The sequence below is a fragment of the Aquarana catesbeiana genome, linkage group LG05 (genome assembly GCF_042186555.1).
Source record: "Aquarana catesbeiana isolate 2022-GZ linkage group LG05, ASM4218655v1, whole genome shotgun sequence".
Lineage (NCBI taxonomy): Eukaryota > Metazoa > Chordata > Amphibia > Anura > Ranidae > Aquarana > Aquarana catesbeiana.
The window spans coordinates 182,186,496-182,214,215 of NC_133328.1; the positions used below are offsets into that span (position 1 = coordinate 182,186,496).

At 41.7% G+C, this 27,720-nt stretch overlaps 1 protein-coding gene across 1 annotated transcript; it reads right to left on the reverse strand.

Annotated features, from left to right (window-relative positions):
• Positions 1–449: 449 nt before the first annotated feature.
• CTNNB1 (catenin beta 1) lies at positions 450–26,198 on the reverse strand. Its single transcript, XM_073630415.1, has 16 exons — positions 25,897–26,198; positions 15,473–15,524; positions 14,535–14,762; positions 14,194–14,447; positions 13,307–13,545; positions 12,520–12,721; positions 11,397–11,541; positions 10,184–10,287; positions 9,720–10,058; positions 8,757–8,915; positions 5,961–6,080; positions 5,242–5,392; positions 4,610–4,731; positions 4,465–4,525; positions 2,402–2,625; positions 450–639 (listed from the first exon to the last, which is right to left on the reverse strand). The coding sequence occupies exons 2-15, from the start codon at positions 15,483–15,485 to the stop codon at positions 2,417–2,419; spliced, it is 2,346 nt and encodes a 781-aa protein (XP_073486516.1). The 5' UTR covers positions 15,486–15,524; positions 25,897–26,198; the 3' UTR covers positions 450–639; positions 2,402–2,416.
• Positions 26,199–27,720: the final 1,522 nt, after the last annotated feature.

Consider the following 27,720-nt stretch of genomic DNA (forward strand, 5'->3'; position numbering starts at 1 on the left):
CAAAAATCGATCCATCTGCTTATTAAGCATATTAAAAGAAAACTTTTTGGACCATTTCTATTTGTCTATTTTTTTTTTTTTTATACAAAAAGGCTACACAATGTTCCACTTTATTCAGGATACAATTAGAGTGATTATGAATTAGTGTTCTACACTTACTTGGATCCTTAAAAATTAGAAACCGCTTTAGCAATAAGCACTAACTGAACACTACAGAGACTTAAAATGTTACCGCAGAAAGGAAAATAAATCTAAATACTAAGAAAAGCAAGCTAGGTCAGTACCATTACAGATTAAAAAAAAATAGAAAAAAAAAAAATTAAAAAAAAAAAAAGTTATTTAAAAACAAGCAAGGCTAGTGTTTGATAAGTTCCAGCTTGCAAACTGTTCTTGTGCATTCTTGATGTACGAGTCACTTCCAAAATCCAAATGGTATTGTTCCTCCGACCAAAAAACAAATAAAAAAAAAAAAAAAAATTATATATAAAGGACCAGAACATGAAGTTAGCTTCCATTGTTCCCATAGGAAACTCAGCTTGGTTAGTGTGTCAGGCACTTTCTGGAGATAACCAGCCCACCCCATGAGCCATCTCAGCAACTCTACAGGCCAATCACAATGCAAATTCATTCTGACGATAACTGCAAGAGAAAAATAATAATCTATGAACTTCTATTTATATAAAGCTTAGACACTAAAACATAGGTTTGTAACCACATATACTTTATTTTTTGCGGTACAAGATGCAGGTCTGTGAAATACACAAATGAAGTTGCTATGGTTGATTAGGCATCCCAAGATGCAGGACCGAGCACATCTTTATGAACCATGGTGCCTGCAGAGAGTGGACAAGACCACTTAGGCTACTTTCACACTTGGGCAGGCGACGGCAGTAAAGCAGCACTATTTTTAGTGCTGTTTTAACCTCTGCTAGCAGCTGAAAAAGGGGTTAAAGCAGCCTGCAAAGCGCCACCGCCCCTCATACAGCGCTGCAAAGATGCTGCTTGCAGGACTTTTACCATCCTGCAAGCACTCGGGCTTTCACACTGGAGAGACAGGAGAGGATCTTTACAGGCACTATTTTTAGCGCCTCAGTGTGAAAGTAGCCTAAACACTTTAGAAGGTCTAGCACTCTAGTCAATAGGTTTCGAAACCTGGAGGAAAAAAAAAAAAAACCCCAACTGGCAGGAGGCAAAACTGGTTTTTTGGATGTTCCGAAACCATCTTCCACCATTTACATCATTCTACAGAAAAACTTTACTACCGCTAAGAAATTATACTGCCAGTCACATGCATCCCAAGGCATGTTTTCTGTAATAGTAAAGTAAAATGTATCTGTTAACCCCCCTAGTGGTATTAGAGTCTGGCTTGGGGTTAACGCTTTTGGTATTGAAAAACCACCCCGAGCCAGACTCGGGATCGCATTGCAGGATGCTTGTAGAGGTTACTTACCTTGTCCCCTGGATCCCGCGATGTCTCCCCACTTATCTGCGAGCCGCCATGTCTCGCTCGATACAGTGCCCAGCTCCGTTCCCTGTGAGTATTGCGACGCACGGGGACGGAGTTTGGCGCCAAATTCAAAGAGTAAAACACAGTAAAGATACAGTAATCTTACAGATTACAGTACTGTCAAATTACACATCCCCTTTGTCCCTAGTGGTTTGTCCAGTGCCCTGCTTGCAGTTTATTATAAAAACTGTTTTCTGCCTGGAAACTGGAGATTGCCCAAAGCAACCAAAACAGTCCCTTTACATCAAAAGTGGTTTTAGACCAACTAGAAAACAGCGATAATAAAATTAGAATCACTCGCAGAATTGAGCAATAGTGATTTGTGGGGCGATACGTCAAACACTGAAAAGTAATGACAGTGACAATTCTGCAACTGAGCCAATTTCAGTGTTTGATTTGATTACATTGAATATTTTTTATTATTATATTAGGTATAATTATATAGTTATTATAATTTATGATTTTGTTTTTCAAACTATCATACCCGGGATGTCTACTAGACTCTGGTTTGGACAGATTTAAGAATTACAGGCCTACAATATAAAAACGCCAATTTCCCCATGCGAAATAATTGTACCACTTTCAGCACCTAAAATCTGAAATAATCATACCGCCAGGTAAGTTAAGGGTTTATGTAGCCAAACTGCACTAACTTGCATCCTCAAACAGCATACATTCTGCTGTTATCAAAACAGACAAAACTGAACAAAGCTGAATCACAAAGACAAAAGCATACTTGACAGAATATGACCTCCCATAACATTACTAGGAGACATGCTGGGGAGCCATACAAGCTAAACCAGCATTAGCATGCATTCTAGCTGTATAGTGTTGCCAGTTATACTAATAAAACTTGAATGTCTCCAAATACATTTAATTAGCTGTAATACTCACCGAAAATATATATATTTACAAGTCAGTATCAAACCAGGCCAACTGATTGCTGTCACCTGGTGGCAGTCCATCCATAAGATCCTGAGCATGGCCTAAGTCTGGCAGACCATCAACTGGGTACTCTGCTCCTGGATGATGACCTCCCATGTCATGGTCCATCATTGGGTCCATTCCCATTGCATCTTGCCCATACCCTCCAGCATGGAAAGACCTGTAACTGGGATCTTAAAAAAAATAAATAAAAATAAAAACTCAAACACTGAAGGCATAAAAAAAGTGTATCAATTCCATAACTGTAGCTTTCAAAAATGTACACAACTATGTTAATGATGGTAAAGTTCTCTTCTAGAATGAGAACACATTAATGATTGTTAATAACACGTTATATCTGCTTGGATCTTACTTTTCTTGAGGGTCTTCTGTTTTCCTGTCCCCACAGCAAGCAGCTTGCTTTGGGGGCACCCGAGCCAAAGTCACAGCTCCTTGTGTCCATTAAAAGGGTTGTAAACCCTCAAGTTTTTTCTTCACCTCAATGCATTCAGGTGAAAACCTCTTGTAATGCTGCAGCCCCCCCTTTTACTTACCTGTACCCCCCCCCCCCCCTCTCGTGCCAGGGTTGAGCACACCAGCAAAAGCTAGCATCTCGGGTCCCAATTGGATGGATAGCAGTGCAGCCATTGGCTCCTGCTGCTGTCAATCAAATCCAATGATGCAGGCCCTGGGGCCGAGTGCTGCTTTGTGTGAATAGACAGAAGCAGGACATGGGTGCGTGCCCGCATGGGTGTCAACGAAGGAGAGCGCTTCTAAAGTGGGCACTTAAGGGCCAGGAGCGCCGCTGAGGGACACCAGAAGAGGATTGGGGCCACTCTGCAAAACCAACTGCACAGCGGAGGCAAGTATGACTATTTAAAAACCCTGAACATTAACATGGAGCTGTGGCCCGGCCCCCTCTCTTGGCTGACCAAGTTAACAGCAGCAGGAACCAATCAGGAAGGGGAGTCGGACGGCCAAGACACTCGTGGACATCGCTGGACAGAAATGGCAAGGATTAGGAGAACTCGTTAAAAAAAAAAAAAAAAAAAAAAAAAAAAAAGCTTTCTAAGCAATTGTACGATAATCTGATATTACACAGCTGTCGGCCAAAATTTTCCAAAGGGACAAACACGAAAATTTCTTGTACGGTTTGAATCAGTACAGTTTGTCTGAAAATACAATACAAAACACATTCCTTCCGAATTTTTTTGGAAGCAAAAATGTATGCTTTAGTAAACTTTTTGGATATGCACATTTGTCCAAAAGGTGTGTGTGTACTAGGTTTAAGGGCCCTTTCACACCAGGTGGACTGATCAGACCATCCAGTCTCCTCTATGGAGCAGCAGGTGTCAGACAGGTGTCCTGCCAAAATCTGACCCTGTCCACTAAAAACAGATGGAGACCTGTTCCCCATCCATCTGGTGGATCAGCTGGGCAGGCAGGTGTAAATTGACAGGTGACCCATTTACATCAGTCTGCCCATAGATGAGTGGATTGTGTCTGTCCTCTGCATAAGCAGAGTAGCCCTGGGCCAGCCATCTGCCTGTTCAGTTGGGGGGGGGGGGGGGGGGTATCAGCTGACAGATTTAATGGAGCCTGCCCATTGCGCAAGGCCCCTAAAAAGCAAGGAGGATGCCTCACATTAGGACCTCCAGATACTTCAATGAAAACCTGCATTTCAATTTTTTTTTAAGAAAAAACAAAAAAAAAAAAAACTTTACTGACTGCTATCCCAGCTTTTACTACCTTGTTGCCTACTCTAAACACTACACATTGGTAAACTGCACACTTGTCAGCAGCTTCAGATCTTTGCCCAGTGAACCCACTTAACGGTGATGTTTAAGTGGCCCATGAACCTAGGCATTGCATGCCAAAGCACCTATGGGCCATACATGCCAGAACTGAATGGGCCTGACCTCTGGACTCCTGACATGTACTACCAAGCAGTTGATGTTCCTCCCCCTCCTGGCAGCTCTTACAAATTTATAGCCAAGATTACATTTTAGTACCTCTCTAAAAGTGAAACTCACCATCTTGTCTGTATCCAAGAGGCTCTCCCTGGGCACAAATATCTACACCGAGATCTCCAGCCTGGAAAGACAGATCAAAGTAATTAAGTGATGGACTCAGAGCAGATATATTTAAAAAAAAAAAAAAAAAGCTGAAAGCGCCAACCTCATTCCAAGGCATGGGCTCAGTCCTGAACAGAGAGCTGGTCAGTTCAACAGACAACCGCTTCTTGTAGTCCTGAGGTTTGTCTTCAGACATGCGGAACAGCACAGCTGCTGCATATGTTGCTGTCATAGGGAATAAAGTTAACATTAGAAAAATAACATAGTTATGCTTTACAGGTTAGAGCAGTGGTAAATGGAACCAATAACTAAACCCATCTTAAAAACTGCTATAAAATTTTAGGATTGGCCGTTTGTTGCCTCTTATCGCACAAGTCATTTCATTGAGGTCTATTGGTTTAAAGCAGGGGTCTCAAACTGGCGGCCCTCCAGCTGTTGCAAAACTACAAGTCCCATCAAGCCTCTGCCTGTGGGAGTCATGCTTGTAACTGTCACCCTTGCAATGCCTCATGGGACTTTTAGTTTCGCAACAGCTGGAGGGCAGCCAGTTTGAGACCCCTGGTTTAAAGGCTATACTCCAAAAGGGAACACCATTACATAGATAGCAAAAATACACTTTTGGGTAGTTGTCACAAAAATCTCTATAGTCTTACGGTTGAAGCCGTGGCTTACAATTTATAAAAAAAAAACAAAACACATTGTTGATGAGCTCAAGACCCAAATAAAATATCTTACCAACTCCCTCATTTCGTGAATGAAGCAGCTCTGTAAGTGGTGCTGTAGCTCCTTCAGCTTCAATAGCTTCTGCAGCCTCCTTGTCCTGGGCCAGCTCACAAAGCACACCAGCTGCAACTCTCTGGATGTTTTCAATAGGAGAGTACAACAGCTAGGAGGAAAAAAACAAAAAAAAAAAAACAAAAACAAAATTAAAGTCTTTCAAAAAGATTATGCTATATTAAAGCAGGAGTCTGGCGACCAATTTATTTATTTTTTTTTTTTTTATTAAAGGTCATTGAGACACTTTGCTAATCCCAAAATACAGTTTGGGTGTAATATTTCCCCCTCTGTCTGTTTTCGTACTGAAGAATAACTTAAAAAATGTGATGCTGGCCGTTTCCATCTTGCTTGTGGGTATGTGAAGCCCACAACCATTGATTTCCTGGATGCGGTGAATGCTGTTCATTCACAGCTTGTTCACACGCACTGAATCTTGGCAAGCCTGACACTAAGCTCCCAGGAGACAGTGCGGCGCCGGTAAAAGGAAATAAACACGCCTACTCCCATGGGAGGAGAGACAGGAAGTGCCACAATAAAGTACAATATAAAAGGCAATTACAGCGATAAAAATTTGTGTGTGTCATTTGAACATCTATTCAATTAACTGAAGGGGGTAAGATTAAGTTAAAAATTTGAGTGGAACCCCGCTTTAAGGGTGAACCAGTGGCCCCATTTACCTGTACAAACAATGGAATGGTATTCAAGCCTCTGATCACAATTCTGTTGTGTACATCACGTGCAAGGATGTGTAGGGCTCCTGTGCATCCTTCAACAATTTCTTCCATACGCACACCTTCCTGTAAAAGCAAAAAGATAACCAAGTAAAAGCCTGCTTTTCAAAACTACAGAATGACAATACACATGTGCATATGGATGCGTCTTTATTATAAGAACATCCAAAAAAGTTAAACATGGGATAAATTGATATTAGGTGTAGCATTAGCAGCTTCAGTATTCCCCCCAGAAAAGCCTTCCCGCCTAGTAGAAAAGGCTGCTCGGGGGGGCACCAATGCTACACCCAAAACCAAAATAATTTTAGATTACAACTTAGGACAACATACTTTGTTTAAAGTCAGAATGCCCTTTGTGTTCACCTGGGGGTGATAAAGTTCCAGGTGGACTGAGGATTTAGTGGCGATAGGATCCAATGAGATTTTAGATTCCCCAGCATATATATAAGTATTCCCTTACTGATGGCTTTAACCATTTTATGATACACAAACTTGTCAGCCTCCTAAACAAATTTACTGTTGGTCCAAGAAATGTATTAATATTTCATAACTTTTCACCCAATGCTTTTATCTGATGTTTTGGATAAGAATGAATGTCTTGACGCCTGCATAACTTCTTGGTAAATTGATGGGAGGTTTTTGAATATGACACTGGGGTGCAAGCTGAAAAACTTGATATGTGAAAGGTTTTAGTAGTAGATGTGGTTGGGTTGATGAACAGTACTTACATATTTGTGTTTTCCCATCAATGGAAAACCTGTATGGAAAACATGTCTTTACACAAAGCAATTCGCATTTTTTCCCCAGCAGGAGCCTGGAAAGCATTACACCAATCAGTAGGTGTGATTCAGCCTGTACAGGAGGTTTTGGTTTGTAAGCCGGAAGTAGTGTCAGACTATGAGAGCACTCCATGCCCAAGCATCCTATTAAGAACCATAAGCAGTTAGCCTCGTCATTCCAACTAAAAGGCAGTGTGTGGGCAGAGCCTGCTCTTTTCAACAAGTGATAGCAGGTGCAGGCGCCTACCCATGAAAAAGTTCCCATTGGAAGATTTTGGTGAAAGGTTTTCTTAGAGACAATCTGGGGTCTAAAGTAACCCAATTTCTCACATGTTCTCCAATGTCTAAATTTAGTGTGACATGCAATTCTTTCCCCAGGAAAGAAAAAGGGGGACCCAGAAGAGACTTACACATCACTTCCAGGTCAGCAAGGGGAGGAGAGCTGACATATTTGCGTGCGAGTGTCCATAGACATAGGGTGCAGCTTGGCCCTCAGATTTTAATGACTCTCAGCCAAGCCCGTGAGCAGGGAGAAGAGCTCCTGCAGCAGGGACAGCACTGAATCAAGATAAGAAAACCATCTTTAAAACCACCAAGTTTATTGTACTGGGGGGGGGGGCCCAGGTTTTCTGAAAAGTTCACAATTTAAAAATTACAATTATACACTTAAACCCATTTTGAGTCTTTCCAACATCTTTTAGCCACATTCCATATGAGTAAACTGAGTGCTGATAGTTCCCCAGCTTCCCCATTTGCACATTCCCTGTGAATCCCAGTAGTGCACTTTAAAAGGAGTGAGGTTATTTTTAATTAAAAGCGGAGTTCCAGTCAATTTTGTTTATTAAATGTCAGCAGCTACGAAAGTGCATTTTCTGACTTAAAAAAACCTCACCTGTCCCACAAGCCAGCGACGTGGCCACCCAAACCCTCCCTCCGCCTGTCCACAGCACTAGCAATACTAATGTGGGCATCCGGCTGTGATAGCTTGCATCTTCACAGCAGGTTGCTCATGTCTCACTGCGCGGTCCTGAATGACCAGGCAATCTTCTGGGACCTGTAAAAGATTGCAAGGAGGAAGGGCCGCCTAGGCAGCCCAAGCAGAAGCTCATCAGTAATTGTGATGCATCACGGAATCGAATAGTTAACCAGATATTCATAATCGAATCGTGAGACCAGCGAAGATACGAACCTCAAAATATCACCAAAATGTTAAAAAAAAAAAAAAAAAAAAAAAAAAGGGGGGGGAGAGAGAGAGAGAAAGAGAAACACAGATTGGCAACCTTTGGGACCATTGACATTTATAGAGCAATCAGTGCTATAATATGCACTGGTTACTGTATAAATGTCACTGGCAGGGAAGGGGTTGACACTAGGGGGCGATCAAGGGGTTAACTGCTCCCACTGTGTGGGGGATGGGACTAGGAGACATGACAGATGGCTGTCCCTACTTTGTAGGAACACACGATCAGTCTTCTCTGACAGCACAGGGATTTGTGTGTACACACGATTGCACCGGCACCCTCGCTGTGTAGCGGGTGACCGTGTGTGCGCCTCTGGCAGCGCTCGCAGGCCCTCTGGTGGCTCACTTGGGCAAAGAGAATATAATAAATATGTTTACCCAGGAGAGCCATTCTGCCACAGTATATCTGAGTGAGCCAGTCAGGAACCAGTTAAAAGCAGGGACGGCCATCCAAAGGAATAAGAAGTTCCAAACTATCCTTAGTAATAAGTACCGCAAGGAGCACATTTTAACAGGTCAGTCAAACATGACATTTAGCATAAAATGAACACACACACACACGTGTAACCAGGATGGTACACAGTTTTCCCAATTTGGTCCGATTACCCACTGTGCAAACTGGAGTGACTACCTTTTAGCCCAAAATGCTATCAGGTCATGGAACCCAGTCCAAGGAGGGGCAAAATGAAAGTTACAAAATTAGAATAAGCACTAACAGCCTACCACAAATTGTTGCTGTGTTCCACCCATGGATGTGCGGCGCTGTGTGTCTTGGTGTGCACGAACTAACAATTGGACCAGTCTTGGAATAGCACCTTGTTCCCGTAGAGGTGCATGATTAGCTGGGCAAAGTGCCAGATTACGTATTAATCCAACAGTGGCCTAAAAAAGGAAAGAAAATAAAAAAAAAAAAACACTGTTAAATATGCATGCAACACATCAAGTCTACAAGCCTTTAATGGAAAGCTGGACCATTAGCTGACAAGAACACCACACAATTCAGCCCACTTTCAGAGGAGAAAAAAAAAAAAAAAACCAAACAGCATTTTTGTATACATATTTAGGGGAGTTTATGGGTTTTTTCCTGTCAGAAAGCAGAGCTGCACAATCATTCAAAAAAATCATGATCTCAATTCATCCCCCTGACCATCTCTATTGCAGAGTTTGCCGATTCTTTCATATAACAAGTGGAGAGACTTATCTTCTCACTCAGCTGTCAAAAGAAAACATAGAAAAAAAATCCAGGCAGTCTGCCTAGTTTTTAAACGTGTAAATGCAGGAAGTTTAACCACTTAAAGTTTAAATCTTTTTCTGACACATACATACACTTTTTTAGCAGAGACCCTAGGGAATAAAATGTCAATTGCTGCAATACTTTATGTCACCGTATTTGCATTTTGCCCAGCGGTCTTTCAAACGCTTTTTTGGGGAAGAAAAAAGTTAGCCCTATTTTTTGCTTTAATGTAAAAGATGTTACACCACGAGAATCGTGATCTAAGAACAAAAAAAAAAAAAAAAAAAAAAAAAAAAAAAAAAAAAAAAAAGACCAGAATGTTTTCCTGCCGCTAAACACTGAGCTCAAAATATGCCTCCAAAAGTCCTAATGTGCATTGACGCAGGATAACATTGATCTTTAAGCCAGTGTGCATTTACCCAAAGGATTGGCAACAAAAAAAAGAGCTTTACCTTGATTAACGGCCAGTGGGAAGGCGGATGTAATAGCTTTACAACAACTGGTAGTCCATAGTGGAGACGAACAGCATTTTGTGCCATCTCAGCTTCCTGATGCCTGCTGGTAAGGTGACGAAGGGCACATATAGCAGGTTCAGTAATATCTTCCCTATCACCAGCACGAAGAACTGTGCGGACCAGGGCTTCAATACCACCAACTTGGCAGACCATCATTTTGTTTTTGTAATTGTTACATGTGAGGTTTGACAGTATACCAGCTGCACAAGTTACAACATTGATATCATCTGATCCAAGAAGTTGAACAAGGGTTCCTAGAAGACCTTCCATTCCCTCCTGCAGGGGGAAACAAAGTGCGTTAGGTCAGTTATCCAAACTACATTTGGGGGGGGGGGGGGGGAGAGAGAAGAGAAACAAAAAAAAAAAAAAAAAAAAAAAAAAAAAAAGAACACCACACTTACCTGCTTAGTTGCAGCATCTGAAAGATTTCTTAGAGTCCAGAGGCAATTTTGAACGAGACGCTGGCTTGGGTCTGTGAGGTGTAACCCCAAAGCTTGCATACCACCTACCAAAATACAATGATACATTACACATTTTAAAACCCAAGGATGCATTCACACCTGAGTGAATTCAGCTTGTAAAAAAGCCCAACAATCAAAATCCCATTAATTTCAATGGCACCTGTTCACATCTGAGCATTGTGTCACCTGAAGCAAAACGCCTTAAACTCAAAAACAACATTAGCTTCTTTGGGGCAGATTACATGCATTTCTGCTTTTTACTTTTACATTGGTGACTTGTACAAAATCCCAGTAAAACTGCGCAGCTTTGAAATGCAGCCTCAAACTTTATTGGAAGCACATCTTCACTTCCATACTACAGCTTTTTAAAAGCAGTAAGCGATTTTGACAAATTTCCTTTAGGTGCAGTGACTGGCAACTTGAAGTACTTATTAGCCTGAAATGGATCCTTAAAATACTTAAATTTCTTTGTTAAATATATCATACTTACCTGCTCTGTACAGAGCAGCCCAAATAGTCTTCTGTGCTCCTGGCCCCTCCCACCTGTTGAGTGCCCCCATAACAAGCAGTTGGCTATGGGGGCACCCGAGCCACAGCTCCCTGTGCCCAGACATGTAGCTGCAGTTCAGCCCCACCCCTTTTCTCCTCATGGCTCTTGCTGCTCTCAGTCAGCCAATGGCACCACGCCGCCGTCTCAGCAAATGAGTCCTGGGCAGCAGAGACACTCCTGCAACACTGGATCTAGATGGGGCACCTGCACACAGGTTTATCTTAAACGCATAGAATGTAATCTCATCTTAAAGTGGGGCAAAGCAAAATCTGAATACCATTTGTCATTCTTTTGACACCATTACCAGAAGAGGGACATAGAAAAACTACCAACACTCCAGTGCTCAAAAGGATGGTCACCAGATCAGGACAATATGTGTGATCTAGATTTCCTCTGGAATAGTTTCAGCCCTCAGAAGGGGGGGGGGATGCGTCCTCAAAACACCAGCTTGCAGACATTGCCTACAGTTTAGTCACTTGATGCCACGCTGGTTGAGCAGAAATTGTTATGCATGTTGCTTGAGTATTCAATTGGCCATTTTTAAAATTTTTTTCCCTTTTTATAAAGGAAATTTGCCATGTTCGATTTAAATGCAAAACTCACCAGCTTCAACAATAGCAGGCTTATTGCTGGAGCATACAGAAAGAACCTTCAGTACACGGCTTGTGGTCCACAGAAGTTTCTCATAACTGTAAGTGCGCATTATTGTCACCAAGGCTTGAGGTCCCCCACTTGCAAGGATAATCAACTGCAGAAAAAGATGAAGGTTCATTCAATTTCATCCTCAGTGAGGATTATGACTAAAATGGAAATATTAGACATGCCCACACAACAGGACTGTTCTGACGCAAAAACATTATGGAAGCAGATTCCTTGCTTCACACTAGTGTTATGCAACAACTTTCATCAATACTGCTAAAAAAAAAAAAAAAAAAAAAAAAAAAAAAAAAAAAAAGTGGGAAAAATGCCCCCCAAAACACATGATTTTTCTATTTTTGGTGCAAACAATGGGTTGGAACAAACCTTTAGTTTTCATGTCACTGCTTAAGCACACCTGGCAGCATAACTTCTACTGGACAGTCTAGAGTTGAATGGAACTAGTTATTTAAAATAAAGCCCATTTGACATAGAATACTTACTGCAAGTACAGTCATATCTTTACTACAACTCTCCTTAATTTTCCAAAAGCTTGTACAAACAGGTAACCAAATATCTACATATGCTGGATTAGGCACCCCCTGCCAAGTTAAAGGATGAGCCTAGCCTCTCTTCATCCCCCCCCCCCCCAAAAAAACAAAAAAAAAAAAAAAAAACAAACCACACATGCTACAAATGCTGTAGCTGCGGGATTAATATAAGGACATTTACCTGCCCCCTGGATCCAGCAATGTACTCACCCAAGCTGATTCTTCAATCAGCTTTAGGTGCCGGCGCCAGCATCTTCACTAAGGAAACCCAGCAGAGAAGCGTTGCAGCTTCACAGCCAGCTTCCAACTGCATGTGTGAGCCGTGCTTTGTGATTGTTCTCGCAGTCTTCTGGGACCTGTGATGTGTCTCAGAAGGCTGGGGGGGGGGTGTCGTTTAATTGGGCACAGAAGGGTGGAATTTCCCCTTTTTGATGGAGCGCTGCTTTAAGTTTCTGCACCTGCTATTTGCACAACTTTACCTTATATCTGCTGCCATTCTCCAAATCCTAAGTTGCATAACAATTATAGATGATACATACCTTGCTTTCTTGATTTCCATAAGCCAATATTTGAAGACAGTCTGTAGTAATGGCTAGAAATTTTACATTTGTTTTGTTCAGCAAGGCAACCATTTTCTGAAGACCACCAGCCAAACGGACAGCCATTTTGGCACCTTCTTGATGCAACAACAGATTGTGCAGAGTTGTGATGGCATAGAACAGCACAGAGTCCACCGGTGACCTGTAAGTCATGCACAGCATTAGAAAATCTTGTCATTTTTATCATGAAAAGCAAGGTTCTCCACTTCAGTGAAAGAAGATCTGAACTTACTAATCAGATATCATAATTTCTATTATAAAGTTAAACACAAGTCCTCCCCTCAACATAGCAGCGTTAAAGTACAATTGAATTAGTGACATGCCATAGACTTGCAAACCATCCATTACTGGCAAAGGGTTGTTTGTATAAATAAGCAGTGAAGCCCATGTTTACAGATCGCTCTACCCAGACCCATGCTGGACAACCATCTTCCTCCCTAAAGTATTGGGAGGACAGGATATGGTGATGAGTCCAAGGATTCTTATGCTGCAGCAATCTGTCTTCGCCCACTGCTCTGCGATAGACATCATGCATCTCAATCATTGTACAGTAAAAATCCTAATGGATCTTCTAAACAGCTCAAGTTTGTGCAGATCATATGAAGATGTGCCATATGCATTGCCTTATTCTTGAATATGGATCACATTAAGCTCCTGAAAATTATAACATATAAAAAAAAACATCTTGCCATACAACATCAATCCTTCATAGAACTAGTACACATACCCAAGCATTTTGACCAAAGCAGGAATGCCTCCAGATTTAAAGATGGCCAATAAGCCCTCACGGTGGTGAGAAAGATTGTGGAGAGTTCCAGCAGTACACCGCGCTGTTTCAACATCATTTGTGTTTTGCATTGTGCGAACAATTGCAGACACCATCTGTGGTGAGCGCATGATGGCATGGCGTGAGGCTTCTTTCTTGGAAAGCTGATGAACCATAACTGCAGCCTTGTTGACAACAACCTGAGAAAAAAAAAAAAAAAAGTTTGTTCTAAACAATGCAAGATGTTCCATTCCAATAAACACTTGAAAGAAAGCGATACTTAAAGAGGAGTTCCACCCAGGGGGGCCGTAAAAAAAAAAAAAAAAAAAAAAAAAATTAAAAGTCAGCAGCTACAAATACTGCAGCTGCTGACTTTTAATTGGGCACTCACCTGTCCCTGGGTCCAGCGATGCGGGGGATCGAAGCCCCGCTCGTCCCCCCCTACGCTCGTCGGCATTTCAACTTTGGGCGCCGGGCTGTGGCTTCACAGCCTGGCACCCACAGCGCATGCGCGAGCGGCACGCCGTGATTGGCCGCTCAATCACCTGGGACCTGTAATGGGTCCCAGAATGACAGGAGGGAGGGTGCAGAGCGGAGCCCTTCCTGTGCCGGGGGGGGGGGGGGGGGGGGGAGTGATGTCACCAGCCCAGGCAAAGGAACAGGCAGACTACGAGGGACCACCTAGCAACAGGCATTTAGGAGGTAAGTGGGAAAAAAAAATCCAAATGTTTTGTTTTTTTAGAATTTTTCCAGGTATTTTTGTGTGGAACCCCACTTTAATGCTAGCTAGATTAGACATTTTAAATAAAGCTGCAATGGATTAAAAAGTTTAGAACTCGAAATCATACCTGGTCCTCATCATTGAGTAGTTTGGTTAGCTCTGGGATAGCACGGGTTGCAAGCTCAGCATCATCTTGGTAGTTTATCAAGTTCACCACAGCATGTTTAAGCATCTGTGAAGGCTCAGCCAAGCGCTGCACGTTTGTGGGGTGGGCAGAATCAAACTGTGTGGATGGAATTTGCATGCCTTCATCTAGGGTTTCAGGAAACATGGCAGCCCGAACTCTCTGAGCTCGGGTCATTGCAAACTGCCCATCAATATCTATTGTGGAGGGGAAGATAAAGAAAATGAAAACCAATTTTCAGTAACATTGCCACCGCATACATTTTTGCCAAGATGAGTGCTTACCAGATACTTGATCTTGAGTGAAAGGCTGCGAAAATCCCTGCTCCCATTCATACAGTACTTGGGATGTATCCACATCTTCATCATCTGGATTTCCCTTGCCACTCAGAGATGGAGCAGTAGTTGTGGCTCCAGAATGAATGCCAGAATCTAAATAAGACTGTTGCTGCCAGTGGCTGACTGCTGCTTTGCGATCTGGCTCCATCGCCATGTCTAGTTCCATTAGGTCAGCTAAAACAGAACAAAATTACCCCATTAAAAGTAAAGCATACATCAAACCTGCGTCAGATTACAGGTCACCATTTTGTCAAGTTCTGGAAGTAGTACGTGCTCATAAAACGCAACATCTAGTAGACAGATTACAATAGATGTGAGAGGAAAGAAAGACCTGAAAAATGCCATTTTAAAGCAAATATAAAATAAACTATAAAGACAAGTCAAGTTTTCCCCTCAAAATTCATAGCGCAACCATCTTTACTCAATCACACACAAACCCATCAAGGGGCTGGCACCAAAATCGCTACAATATATAATTCCTGAAGGCCAACACTATTGTGTGAACCACTCAGGTTCTTCACTCCAAAGATTTGTGGAAAAAGTGTATAGGTGCTGCAACACATTCCCACATAAAAGCCCCGCCCGGTGCTCAGACCTTGAGGCTGCTGGCACCACCAACGTACCAGAATAAAGGAAAGGGATGGTCCGCACTCAGGACGACATCCAAAATAGTATTCCTTTATTAAATACATATACAGAGCAATAAAACAGCCTACATGTTTGACGTTAGTCCTTAGTCACGGCCATTTTACAGCTCTGTACATGTTTTTAATAAAAAGGAATACCATTTTGGATGTCATCCAGAGTGTCGACCATCCCTTACTCCAAAGATTTAAAGCCGGTGTTTCATTTGCAGATCAATATTCACTTTATCAAAAACATACCTTGAGTAGCCATGGTTCTGTGTTCAGCAACCACTGTTGTGCTTCAAAGAACCTGAAATGCAAAGACCATAGTCAATACAGACATTAATTAAAATGCAAGCAGACAAATACAGGAATGTGAACAGTGCACATATGTGGTGGTGGTGGTGGTGGGGGGGGGGGGGGGGGTGGAGAATTAAAAAAAAAAAAGACTAACTTCAAAAAACACATTTGTTTTGCATGAAATGGTGTTGAAAATCTGTCTCAACTGCAGGGTTATTACTGCCACAGATCTGCACAATGCTCTTGGTGCAAAAAAAAAAAAAAAAAAATCAATCACACGAAAACAAACCTGTTGCAAAGACTATGCAAACAGAGGCACACAACCGTTTGCTACAAATTTTTTATCATCCATCTGCTCAATACACCTCAACCCAAATGATTAACACACCACAAGAAGCAGATTTCACGTTAAAGAATAATACCAATCTCATAAGTGTTGAACAGATAAAGGAGCCATAAAAGTTCAAAAACTACTGGATTTTGAATTTACATAACTGCAATTTATTTTCCCTTTAATATATGCAGGCCCTTAGGAGGATTACCCAACTAAAACCAAGCTGGAGAGAGATCAACCTATGGTCCAAGTTCTCATGCAGTTACATTCTTTATCAAAAGTAAAGAACCCAGCAGGACATCCATGGCTGTAGTGAGAGAAAGGGAAAAATATAAATATATATCAGAGGGACAGAAGTGCAAGAACTAGGTTTAAATATTTAAACCTAGTCTTAAAAACTTGTTTAGACTAGAAATGTCACACCTTTACTCCCATTTGGTTTTTTTTTTTTTTTTTTTTTTTTTTTTTTAAAAAGCTTGACACATTAGCTGAGAGCCAGAGGTTGATCAATGCCTGAGCTTGCATGGCACATTCAGAGATGGGAAGAAAAGTGGCAACCTGCACGATTGGTATGTGAACAGTCCTTCTATACACACACATACTGAAATTTGCTGCACGTTTGCTTTTCTTGCTCTGCCTATATCCTGGCATGCAGCTGACATGCCAGAAACTAGGCCTTAGTGACCTGACCACCACACCTATGATGAAGCACATGCATCTTGAAAACTTTTAAAGTCCAGCTCTAGAGTAAAGCAGGCCATACTTGGTCGAATTTCAAACAAATTTTCTTTTCAAAGTCAGAAAGTTTGATTTTTTCGTGATAAGATGCCACCATTGATTTTCAAAATTCGACCGACCAAGCCTTCAATTTCACCTCATGTTGCTACAGAATAGAATTTGTGGCCGGAAATCTCTGTAAATTTTTTTTCTATTACATTTCTCGCACGATTCTTCCATTAGAAAATTTTTCGTTTTTCTAAAAATTTCCAACATGTCCGATTCCTCAAATTTGATTGCCGCACAAAAATCGGCTGTTGCTGCAGCAAAATTCGTATGAAAATTCTTAAATACGATTTTCGAAATTTGAACCGTGTATGGCCACCATTAAGCTGAATAAATGGATCAAAATTTGGTTGGTTCAGTAGAGACCAGATAAATTTCGATCCATATACTGGCACTGTAGATGTTGATCTACCAATCAGCTTCTGTACAACCGCCCCGCTGGGAAATTTCCTATCGAGCCTCCCTCCCCACTGTCAGAATTTAGTGACACAGTGGAAAGATTCTCTCTTCGGGGCCACTCTGAAAAACGAACTGCACAGTGGAAGTACGATAGGTTTTTTGGTTTTATGAGGGTTTACAGCCCCTTTAAAAAAGAAATGTTCAAGCCTCTTTAGACAGATTTACTTCAGTTCCCAATTTAGGCAACAACAAAAGAGAAGCAACGTGAAACTGCCACCAACACAAGTGTTATGAATAGGGTTCAGCTTAGGTGCTTACATCTACTAAACAAACTGATTGACCCTAGCAGAAGCACTTTTCAGGTGGGTTGATCGGTAAGGATGTGCACTTTAGAGTTATGATGATCACTTTATTTGTGATGATTTTGAGTAGTAGCTGTCCATTTAAAACATAGCTGAATGCATGGTAAAACAAAAGTAAAAGGTGCTAGAAACCAATACACAATTTCATCAGATAGCAACTTTTACTTTACCAAGATGTTAAAAGTACCACAGAAACTGACTGAATTGCAATTCCCATTATGAAACAAAGGAAGGGAAAAAAAAAAAAAAAAATCACTGCTTCTACAAGAGTTGTGTGTTTTGCCTGTAGAAGCAGCTCAATGTTATCCTATGCCCATGCACATTAGGACAATTACAGGAATCTTAAGCTCAATGTTTAGAGGCAGAAAAAAAAACCTTCTGGTTTGTGTTTCTGGCAAAAACACCCCACATTAAACTCACCTAAACTGTGTACAAAGAACACTATAGGGAGTCTTAACCCAGTGTGCCTGGAGCCTTAGGCTGCAATCTTTCAGAAGCAGGAGTTTTGTTTTTTTTGCCAGAGACAGGATTATACAGCTCAAGTTCTGGCATCAAGCTTACTATACCCCACATTTCCTATCCTTTGGGGCAACAGGACATCAGTGTGGCACTGTAGGTAGACACCGTCACCCATGCGGTACAAGTTTGTCCTACTTCAGATCTTTTAGGGAGACATGATTGACCCCATAAACAGTTGAAGGTCTGACACTGGGAATGAACCCAATCATGCTAATAGGTATAGCATACCATGGCTGGCAAGTTATTTTCTATACAGCTTTCTAAGATAAATGGGAGATTGCTAAAATTGAAGCTTCCCACTCACATAATGATACACATGGGCAGTGACAATAGGGTTCTACCTATATACAAAGTTGACATTCTCCAGGTGAAGTTGTCAACACAATTTATAGAATATGGGCTAGCTGAATTGATGCACAGGGGCTGACAATTTAAACATATACCGATGTGCATATGCCAATCCCACAACAAAGTTCAGGCTCAGCTGTTGAATGAATGCTCCTTCCTGGATTTGAGCGACTCTAAAGCTGGACATAGATGGATCGATTGTCAGTCAGTTCAGCAGGGATCTATGGGCAGATTGATTGGACTGACTTGGGTACAACCACCATGTTGTATTTTTAAAGCATGTGATTACAAATAGTGGCCATAGCTGCTGGCAGTAATCAGTGTTCTCCCAGCAATAAGGCTCACCACACTCATCCCTCCCACCGCCAGGAGAACACAATAGTGCTGCAGGAGGGATTCCCCAATCTACACCAACTGTAGATGGGGGAACCAATGGGATTTTATATCCTGCAATCCGTGGTCACATAATTTATGGCTGGCTTTACTATCTGCCCTTCCCCACCTTTTATTTTATGGCAAGTTTATACAACTGCCTCACTCCTAAATTTTAAATGTAACCAACTTTTGTTTAAACGCTGTGCAATTTAAATGCAGTGTTGCCATCAGCATCTATGTATATTAAAGCAGAGATAAACCCCCCCACGCCCTTCCTAAAGATGGCATTAAAAGCAAGCTCATTTTTGACTGCTGGGCTTCATTTAGCATACCTTTATAAGCCGGAAGAGGATTAACAGACTACATTTTGGAGAACTATTTGGAGCCAACAGTCTGTTTTGATTTCTTTGGACTTTACTATTGGGTTAAAGACAAATATGTACACCATTACCATTCTCACATATTTAGCAGCTTTCAGAAAGCTAAGAGGTAGCCATCAATTTACCAATACTTAAGGAAAGCCCATTTACAATTTCCAGGTGGAGATCTAGAACCAATAACCCATCTCCTTGGTTACATCCGCTCTTGTAACCATATGTTGGAAAAAATCCCAGCAACTTCATTTACCAGTTTTGAAAAATTCTGAACGCCTGCTTGACAACTGGCCACATGCAATCCATATGCACACTAAACAGTATATATGAGGCTGAAGTCTGTCCAAAGTGCAATTATAGATAGAGGAAGGGAATGAATTCTATAGCAATAATAACCTTTTGACAAAGCGCCACTTGTCAGGGCCTTTATAAGTGATAAAAGCCTTAAAGCGGTATTACAACCAAAAATCAAACCCATTGCAGCATACCATACAGAAGGAAGCGTATACATTTTTAGATAAAAAATGGTCGATTTGTTTTCTTAAGGCTTTTATTTTCACCTGATGATCCTGCCATAAGTCTGTTTTGCAAGAGAAAAAGCTGTCCTGCAGGTGTAGCAATCAGAGGGTTGAGACAAACCAGTTACTGCTGACAGTATGCTTAAAATGATCAGCTTTCATGCAAAACCTTTAACCCCCCCAAAAAAGTTTGCTATAAACTGCTTATGAAGTATTAGTTGGAGTTTGACTTCAATTTGTAAGTTTTTTTTTTTTTTTTTTTTTTTAAATCAGTTTGTACATCCAATACTCCCCTAGACTGACAATGATGTTGTCCAAAAAAAAGTGCTGCTTCATCCAAAGTGGAGGCATGCTAAGAAAAACTGATGCAGCCACCATATCCAAGGACGGGCGAGCTGCCATATGTTACCTTTATTTCCTGAAATATTGAGACTAGAACCTCAAAAACCCCACACCACTCTAAGGAAACCATGCTATGGTCAAAAGCCCCACCTTTATCAGTTGGCCCTGTAGGAAGATATAGGGTCAATGAATTTTAAGTGTGATAATGCAATGCTCAACTCTGGCATTAAATGGCCCGCATTTAGGAGCAAAGCATCTATTGCAGAAGTGAAGATGGCTTCTAATTTTCTTTGTAAAGCCCACTGTTTACAATAGTGAAAAGCAAGGTCTGGGTCAAAACTAAAATCCTTCGGGGGGGAGTAAAAACCACACACCTTATATGCATTAAAAAAAAAAAAAAAAAAAATTCAGATGTCAGTATCCAGTAGTTCAGCTACTCCCCATCAGAGCAGACAGCATGCAGTTTTCAACAATGGCTAAACACAGCTATCTGTATACAGTTTGTGCCAAACAAATCACTACAGAGAAACACTGCTATCTGGGCTACAATGTAGGCTTAGCCAAAACCAAATGCCAAGCACTATCATGCATACAGAGTCAGGTTATGATTAAAACAACTTCCAAAAAGGCAGCATTGCCAAAACCAGAAATTAAGTCAAGCCAACACCAAGATTTTGCTAAAATGGCAATGGAAATGCCAGAGCTGTTGGTCACATCTACACATTAAGCTATGCATCCCCATTGATGGTTCATTGTGTGTATAGATGAAACATTCTCTGCATATGCAAAGTTATTATCCCCCAAAATTACTGGTTATTGGCAAGGGATGTGAAGAAAATCTACATGTGTAAAATCTGCTCTTTTAAACCAGCTAGTGGTCCAAACAGGACAATTTACCAAGACAACTGAACAAGTTTTCCATTTCACTAGTTCTATTTGGCAGTTTTGTTCAAAATCCAAAGGCTAGCGATAACACTGCATATCTGACAAATCTGAAACAGACATCAAATCGTGCTATACTTTTTAAAAAGTATCAAATTGTATGCAGTAGTACAAGTTGGAAACACATAGCAACTAATGTATGCTTCCTAAAGGTCAAACCCCAAACTCTGCTCATACATGGCTAGCATGGTTTCTAGCCAATTAGCTAATGCCATGAATTAAAGTCACACCTGCAGGACATTATCTTGAAAATTTACAGTAACTTGTTAGAAAATAGTACAGTCAATGGATGTACAAAAAAGTAGACTATAGCAGTCAGGTCTCATGATGGATTAAATTGTAAAATGAAAGCTAAATATTTGGTTGCCATGAGCAAACACCAGAATTAGAATAGCAAGAAGCCATTGAAATACATTACACATATGGCTTTTTAAAACTACTTGCAGAGTTTACCAATCCATTCAGTTCCTACCCATGACACAGGGCTACATAGGCAATTAAATCTCGAATACTAAAATGTAACCACTTCTATGCAGTTGTATCCATACCTACCCAAAACTGATGTGCTCATAGCAAGGAAAAAAGAGTGAGTGTTCTATCAATCTAAAGGCATCATCTCTGAAGTCAAAAACAACCTGCAGTTTAGTCAGTGTTCTAATGTATTCATGCCAGCCAGGGAACTAGTGATGAAAAAAAAAAAAAAAAAAAGTCAGAAATGGATTCTTCAATCTGTACATTAACCTACAAGGAAGTTTGTTCTGCTTCTTGCTAGAATTCAAAAACTAAGACCATATAGCTACAAGTTTGCATCAATAGGAAAAACTCTAGATCATAACAATGCAAGTGCCAACTGCAAAGTCACTGGATTGCCTGCCACACAAGTCTGCTGTAAATGGCATAAAATGCTCAACCCAAAACCACATGCTATTTATACTAGGATTTGATTAGGCTACAAAACGGTTACCCGAGCATCCAGGCCCTGTACACCGCTACCAAAGTGAACCACCACCGAGTATCAGTCTCTAAACAGACTTGTTGGTGGGGAACTCCATAAGAACTAGGGTGAATACAAAAAAAAAAAAATTATATTGCTTTTTAATAAAAAAAAAGTGTTTAATTTAAATCAGATTTTGATCATTTTTTTTTTAATAAAATGCTTTGAGGAAAGAAAAAAAAACCCTAAAAAAAAAAAGATAGTTTTCCATTCAAAATACATTAATTTAGTTTATTCAGCATGAACTGGATCGTGTAGCATAATATTCTGCAATATTTACTTTTTTGGTAAACTCATTCAATTAATCCAAGCTCAGCAAGCTGAGATAACGTGCACTGCATTGATGCATTCACACAATTTCACAGTAACCATGAGAAAAAATAAAGTTCAGGAATATTCCTTTATTATTTTGCAAATCTATGTACACTACAAACTGAATGATTGAATTGAATCTGATCTAGCCGTTTTACTAACCTGACAGCTTATTCTAAATAGGAAACCTTAATTTTGTTTGCAAATACTGAATATTTTAACTACCAGCAAGAATAAGTCTTTACATTTAAAGAGCACCTGTCATTTTAGAGCCATCATGGCAGCGCCTGTTAGCGGGCATCCACTCACCTGCTGCCACGTCCCTCACCGGCACATCACCAGCTGCAATAAAGTGAATGGGACTGTCAGGGAGTCAGCCGATCAGAGATGACAGCTGCTCTTTAAGAATTATTTAAAATCAAGCCTTTTTACTAGTGATTTAAATCAAATCCACCCCAATAACAGAAGCACATCATGAGACCCATTGATTTAGAAACTTTCTTCATTTAACATTAAAAATGAATATTTTTGCTCCAGAACTAGAACAGTTCATATGTTGGAAATATTCATTCTTATGCAGTAACAAGCCATCATACATACTGTGAAAAGGCCACAGGCTGCAATGTCAGTAGTGTACTTCCTACAAATGCCACACTTATCACAGAGCTATCCATGTAGACAAGTTTCTAAATGTAACCACTTCTCTTGTGCTCAACCCAAACCTAGTGTAATAAAATATCTGTACAATCGGTATATGAGGTACATTGACAGCACTACTCTTTACAGCCACAGAAACTCATCCGTCAATGCTCTGGCAAACTGCTAGAGACTAGTCCACTTTCAGTAATGTGAAGCCACATTTTCCCAAATGAGGCTTTGGCAAGGGGGGGGGGGGGGGGAAAAAAAATTCAGGAACCAGCAAACATTCTTGCAAATGAGAGATTGCAGAATTCTAGTAGAAACCAAGCCGGGTGTGCTGTTCATATACAATCATCCCTATCAGACGTACTTTACCACAGATTTTAGCCAATGCAAAGCACCGGATGTTATGCAGACAAATGTCAGAGCACAAGTCTAATAACTGATCAAAAGTTACTGTCTATGGCAATCTGCTAAGGACAATTACCTTTCCATGTACAAAATATGATATGGATCATAAAAATATTTACTTACTATGTTGAACATAAGAACACCTTCTGCTAGAGGGAAGAGCTATACAAACAAAATTAAAAGCAACCAGATGCCATTTCAGCGACTAGGTTTGACCAAAAACTCAGTTGCATATTTTTTTTTATAGCAGGCTACAGCACAAGACACAATGAGGTTTTGAGTCTCTCTGCATTCTCAGCAGTCAGGAATGGAATTTCACATTTGCTCACATAAGCAGTTTTCTACACTGCAAGCAAATCAACTGTAGCTGAATTCTTGCCAGCTATGCACCCCAAATATCCCAGAGAGGTAATCAGCAGCATCCGGATGAGATACTACTGATAAGTGAGAAATACAGCAACCTGCCCAGATTCAAATATATACCACCGGGGAAAGAGGATAGCATGTATACCAAATGCATTTCAATACTCCATGTAGACAACCTAAAAGCATGCCACACACTGAATTCCCTAATTCTATTAAATGAGAGGATGTTGTTGGAGGGTGTGGGGCAGCTGTAAAGTAGTCTTGGCAGGTCTCTTGATGTACTAAAGCTTACTGCACTCTGGTTCAAATGCAATTAGAACACTTCCTGTCCAGAGGAAAATGGATGACAAACAAGGAAACCCTTGATATTGGAGGAAGCTAAAACTTTGCAGCTTATCCCAACACTATGTGCTCTCTAAAGTAGCTTGGATGGCGGATGTCTCCTAGACATACGCATGAACTAAAAACCACACACAAAATCAGTGCATCAACCCAGCCTCTGAACGCCTCCACTGACATGAAACTTAGAAATCTGAGTACACACAATTCTCTGTATAGCTTCACATAGCACCACCACCCAACTTCTTTACATCAAGTAATGGCATAAACCACCACATCTGCCACTACTTCTCTCCTAACAAAACACAGTCCAGGGAGTTTACACACCAAGCTTTAAGACAAGACTTTAAAATTTCAAGTTTCCATTAAACATCCCTCCTTATACATTCCATAGATGACTCCACAGCGATTCAAAAGACAAAAGCCTGAGTCTACTCTCTCAGTTTGGGAAGAAACTCTATATAAGGGAAGGGGGAGGAGGGATATCCTGACTTGTCTGCACCTCCGCCCTAGACAAAGCCATTAAAAAAAAAAAAAAAAAAAGTTTCAGTAGGACTATGGGATTACAGTCCTCCAGCACACAATAGGAGGAAAAGTTAGCAGTCTGCAAGGACCAAGCTCTATAACTGAAGATGCAGAGGGAGCTTTTTATATAAAAAAAACCCCAGCTAGCAGGATGCCGATGGTCCACTCCAGACCTAAAGGAGACCAAAAAGTTATCTGCCAATAAAATTCAAATGGTAAAGTCACATGGCTAAAATAACCGATACAACATCTCAGTAATCTGGGAGCTAAAGACTGGTAAACCAGACATAAGTAAATACAGATTCCCTCCTCTATGATCTGGACCTAAAAGATGGGTAAACAGGACATATAGGTCAGTAAATACAGATTCCCTCTGATCTGGTAAACAGGAGGTAGATTTCAGTGAAGATCCTCATCTCTATGATCTGAATCTAGTAATCAGATGATGTCAGTAAATACTGATCTCTATGATCTGGTAAACAGGAGGTAGATGTCAGCAAATACAGATCCTGCTCTATGACCTGGTAATCAGTAAATATAGATCTAGTAATCAAGGCATGGATGTCAGTAAATACAGATCTCTATGATCTGGTCATCGGGACAAAGATGTCAGTAAATATAGACTCCCCCATCTCTATGATCTGGTCATCAGGAAGTAGATGTCACTATAGATCTATGATCTGGTAATCTGGAGGTAGATGTCAGTAAATATAGTCCCCCCCCACTATGATCTGGTAATCCATAAATATAAATCCGCTCTATGTTCTGGTAATCAGGACATAGATGTCAGTAAACACAGATCCCACTACTCTCTATGATCTGGACCTGGTAATCAGGAGGTAGCAGTCAGCAGATCTCTATGACCTGGTAAACAGGAGGTATGTGTCAGTAAATATAGCCCCCCCCTCCCCTCTATGATCAGGTAATCAGTAAATATAGATCTGCTCTATGATCTGGTAATCAGGACATAGATGTCAGTAAATACAGACCCCCATCGCTATGATCTGGACCTGGTAATCAGGAGGTATATGTCAGTAAATATAGATCTGCTCTATGATCTGGCAGTCAAGACATAGATGTCTGTAAATACAGATCCCCATGGCTATGATCTGGTAATCAGGACGTGGATGTCAGGGACAGCAGCACTTTACAATCGTCAGATAAATAGAAACAAAGTCGCTCAGCCGCAATCAGATGATATTACACAAGGAAAACAGAGGGGAGTTGGTGTCCTCCCTATAGAAGGGCCATGGGGTGGTCTCCTTCGGAGGAAGTCCTGGGCTCCTCCATACACGATCGGATGGGCAGGAGGAGGAGATCGGGGGGCTGCAGTCCGATGATGGGGGCTGATCCGATCCCCGGGAGGATCCCCTCCGCACTGCAGGACCCCGGCAGGAAGCTGGAGAGAGAGCTCCACACCCTGCACGTTATATAAGAGGCCGCCCTGCACCGATCACACCCCGGGTCACCTCCCCTCCCCCACACATACAGTATACGTACCGTACGGTGGCGGTGTCCTGGTTCCGCTGTTATAAAACAATGTCGTCCGGTGTTGGCCTCCTCCTCCTCCACCAACCCCCGTTCTCCGTAATCCCCGCACCACCTATACGGGTGACGTCCCGCGTTGTGCTGTACCGAACAGGTACGTCAGTCTAGCAGTATATGTCCGCGTTTTCTCCCCCTGTGTCCGCCCGGCCACACACACTCACAACTCCGCCTTCACTCCCTCTCCACACCGCGACACACAGGCTTAAAATGGCGCCGTACACTCTAGTTTTATAGCAGCTCCCTTCGCCGGCTCCGTGTATCCTTCCGCCGCCTCCTCCTGCCTTCCACACACACAGCACGGCGAGGAGGGCGGAGTGATACGAAAAGTAGTCCCGCCTACCTTTGCTTTCTGCGGCTGAGCGCTGGTAAGTATAGCGCAGGTTGGCCGGTCCGGGTGTGGGATGAATATATTATAGGGCGGAGAAGGAAGGGAGGGCTGCCGAGGAATCATACATAATTACAGGCAGTATACTATTGTATGTGCACTACATGAGGGGTTACTGAGTGACACATACATGTAGGGGACGAGTAGAATATAGGAAGTTGTGGTGAGCACATAGAAGTGATATAATACACGGAGCGCAGTGCTGAGTATACACGGTACAGACACACACACAGCTCGCTCCCTCTCAGGTGAAGGGCGGAGGAACACGGTGTGCGCTGTACCCGCCGCTCATTGTCAGGATTGGAGAGCCGGCTCTCCGGCGGAGTGATCCCAGACTGGTGATGCGGCCCACGCACCTTTCCCCCGGGTTGGAATGTGAGCTGGAGGAAGGCAGAGCCAGAAACAAAGAGGGAGGGGGGATGGGGAGAACATTAACCCCTCCGACACCAACACAAACTTTTCCCTTGTCCACACACAACTCCAAATGATAAGAAGCATTGTCTGTAACCCCCAGCCATCTTGTCTACAGCCTCCTTCCTTGCTGTCACTTACATTGTAGGGGTGTATCATTGGATGGATTGCCACAAGGAGCTCCTAATTCATCCATAGGGAGCTGCAGAGACCTCATTTAGTCCACTTCTGAAGGGATTCAGAAAATGGTGCAAAGCCCTGACGGATGAGACACATCAAGAGCGACCGGAGGACGATTACGTGGAAATGAAAGGAGAAGTTTGAAATCTATGTATAAACACAAACATCCATACTCACCTCAATTCTGCGGCTGTCCCCCACCACCTCTAAGACAAGAGAATGGAGCGATCACATGACCAATGATCGCTCAGCCCAGGGGTCTTCAAACTATGGCCTTACAGTTGTTCAGGAACTACAATTCCCATCATGCCTGAGTATGTGTATTGTAGAACTGAAATAGTTAATGTCATAATGTAATAGGAATATAGAATAATGGGCTAGGGTGCAGGGAATGCCTGAGTGTCCTGCAGAGCATGGAGAGATGTGATGTGAGGAGAAAGAGGATGTGAAAGAAAGAGTGAGGGAATGGTGAAAGAAAAAAGGAAAGGGAAGAAGAGAGAAAGGAGAAGGAAAAAAGGGAGGAATATTAGCAAAGAAAGAGGACAAAGGAAGCTGCAGAGGGAAGAAAAGAGAGAAAGACAGACAACCAAAGACATGAAAAATGGTTGAATGAATAAAAAGTGATCAAATGCAAGTGATTCTCCGGGGTGTACCTATATGAATGATAGGTGCACTGGTGGGGTGACATATATGAATGTGAGTATGAGATGGTGCCTACCAGTATAATCTCTCGCCCGTGTGTGGAAGGAGCCAAATGAGAAAGAAACTGACCATGCCCGACCCCCCCGCCTAAATACCCG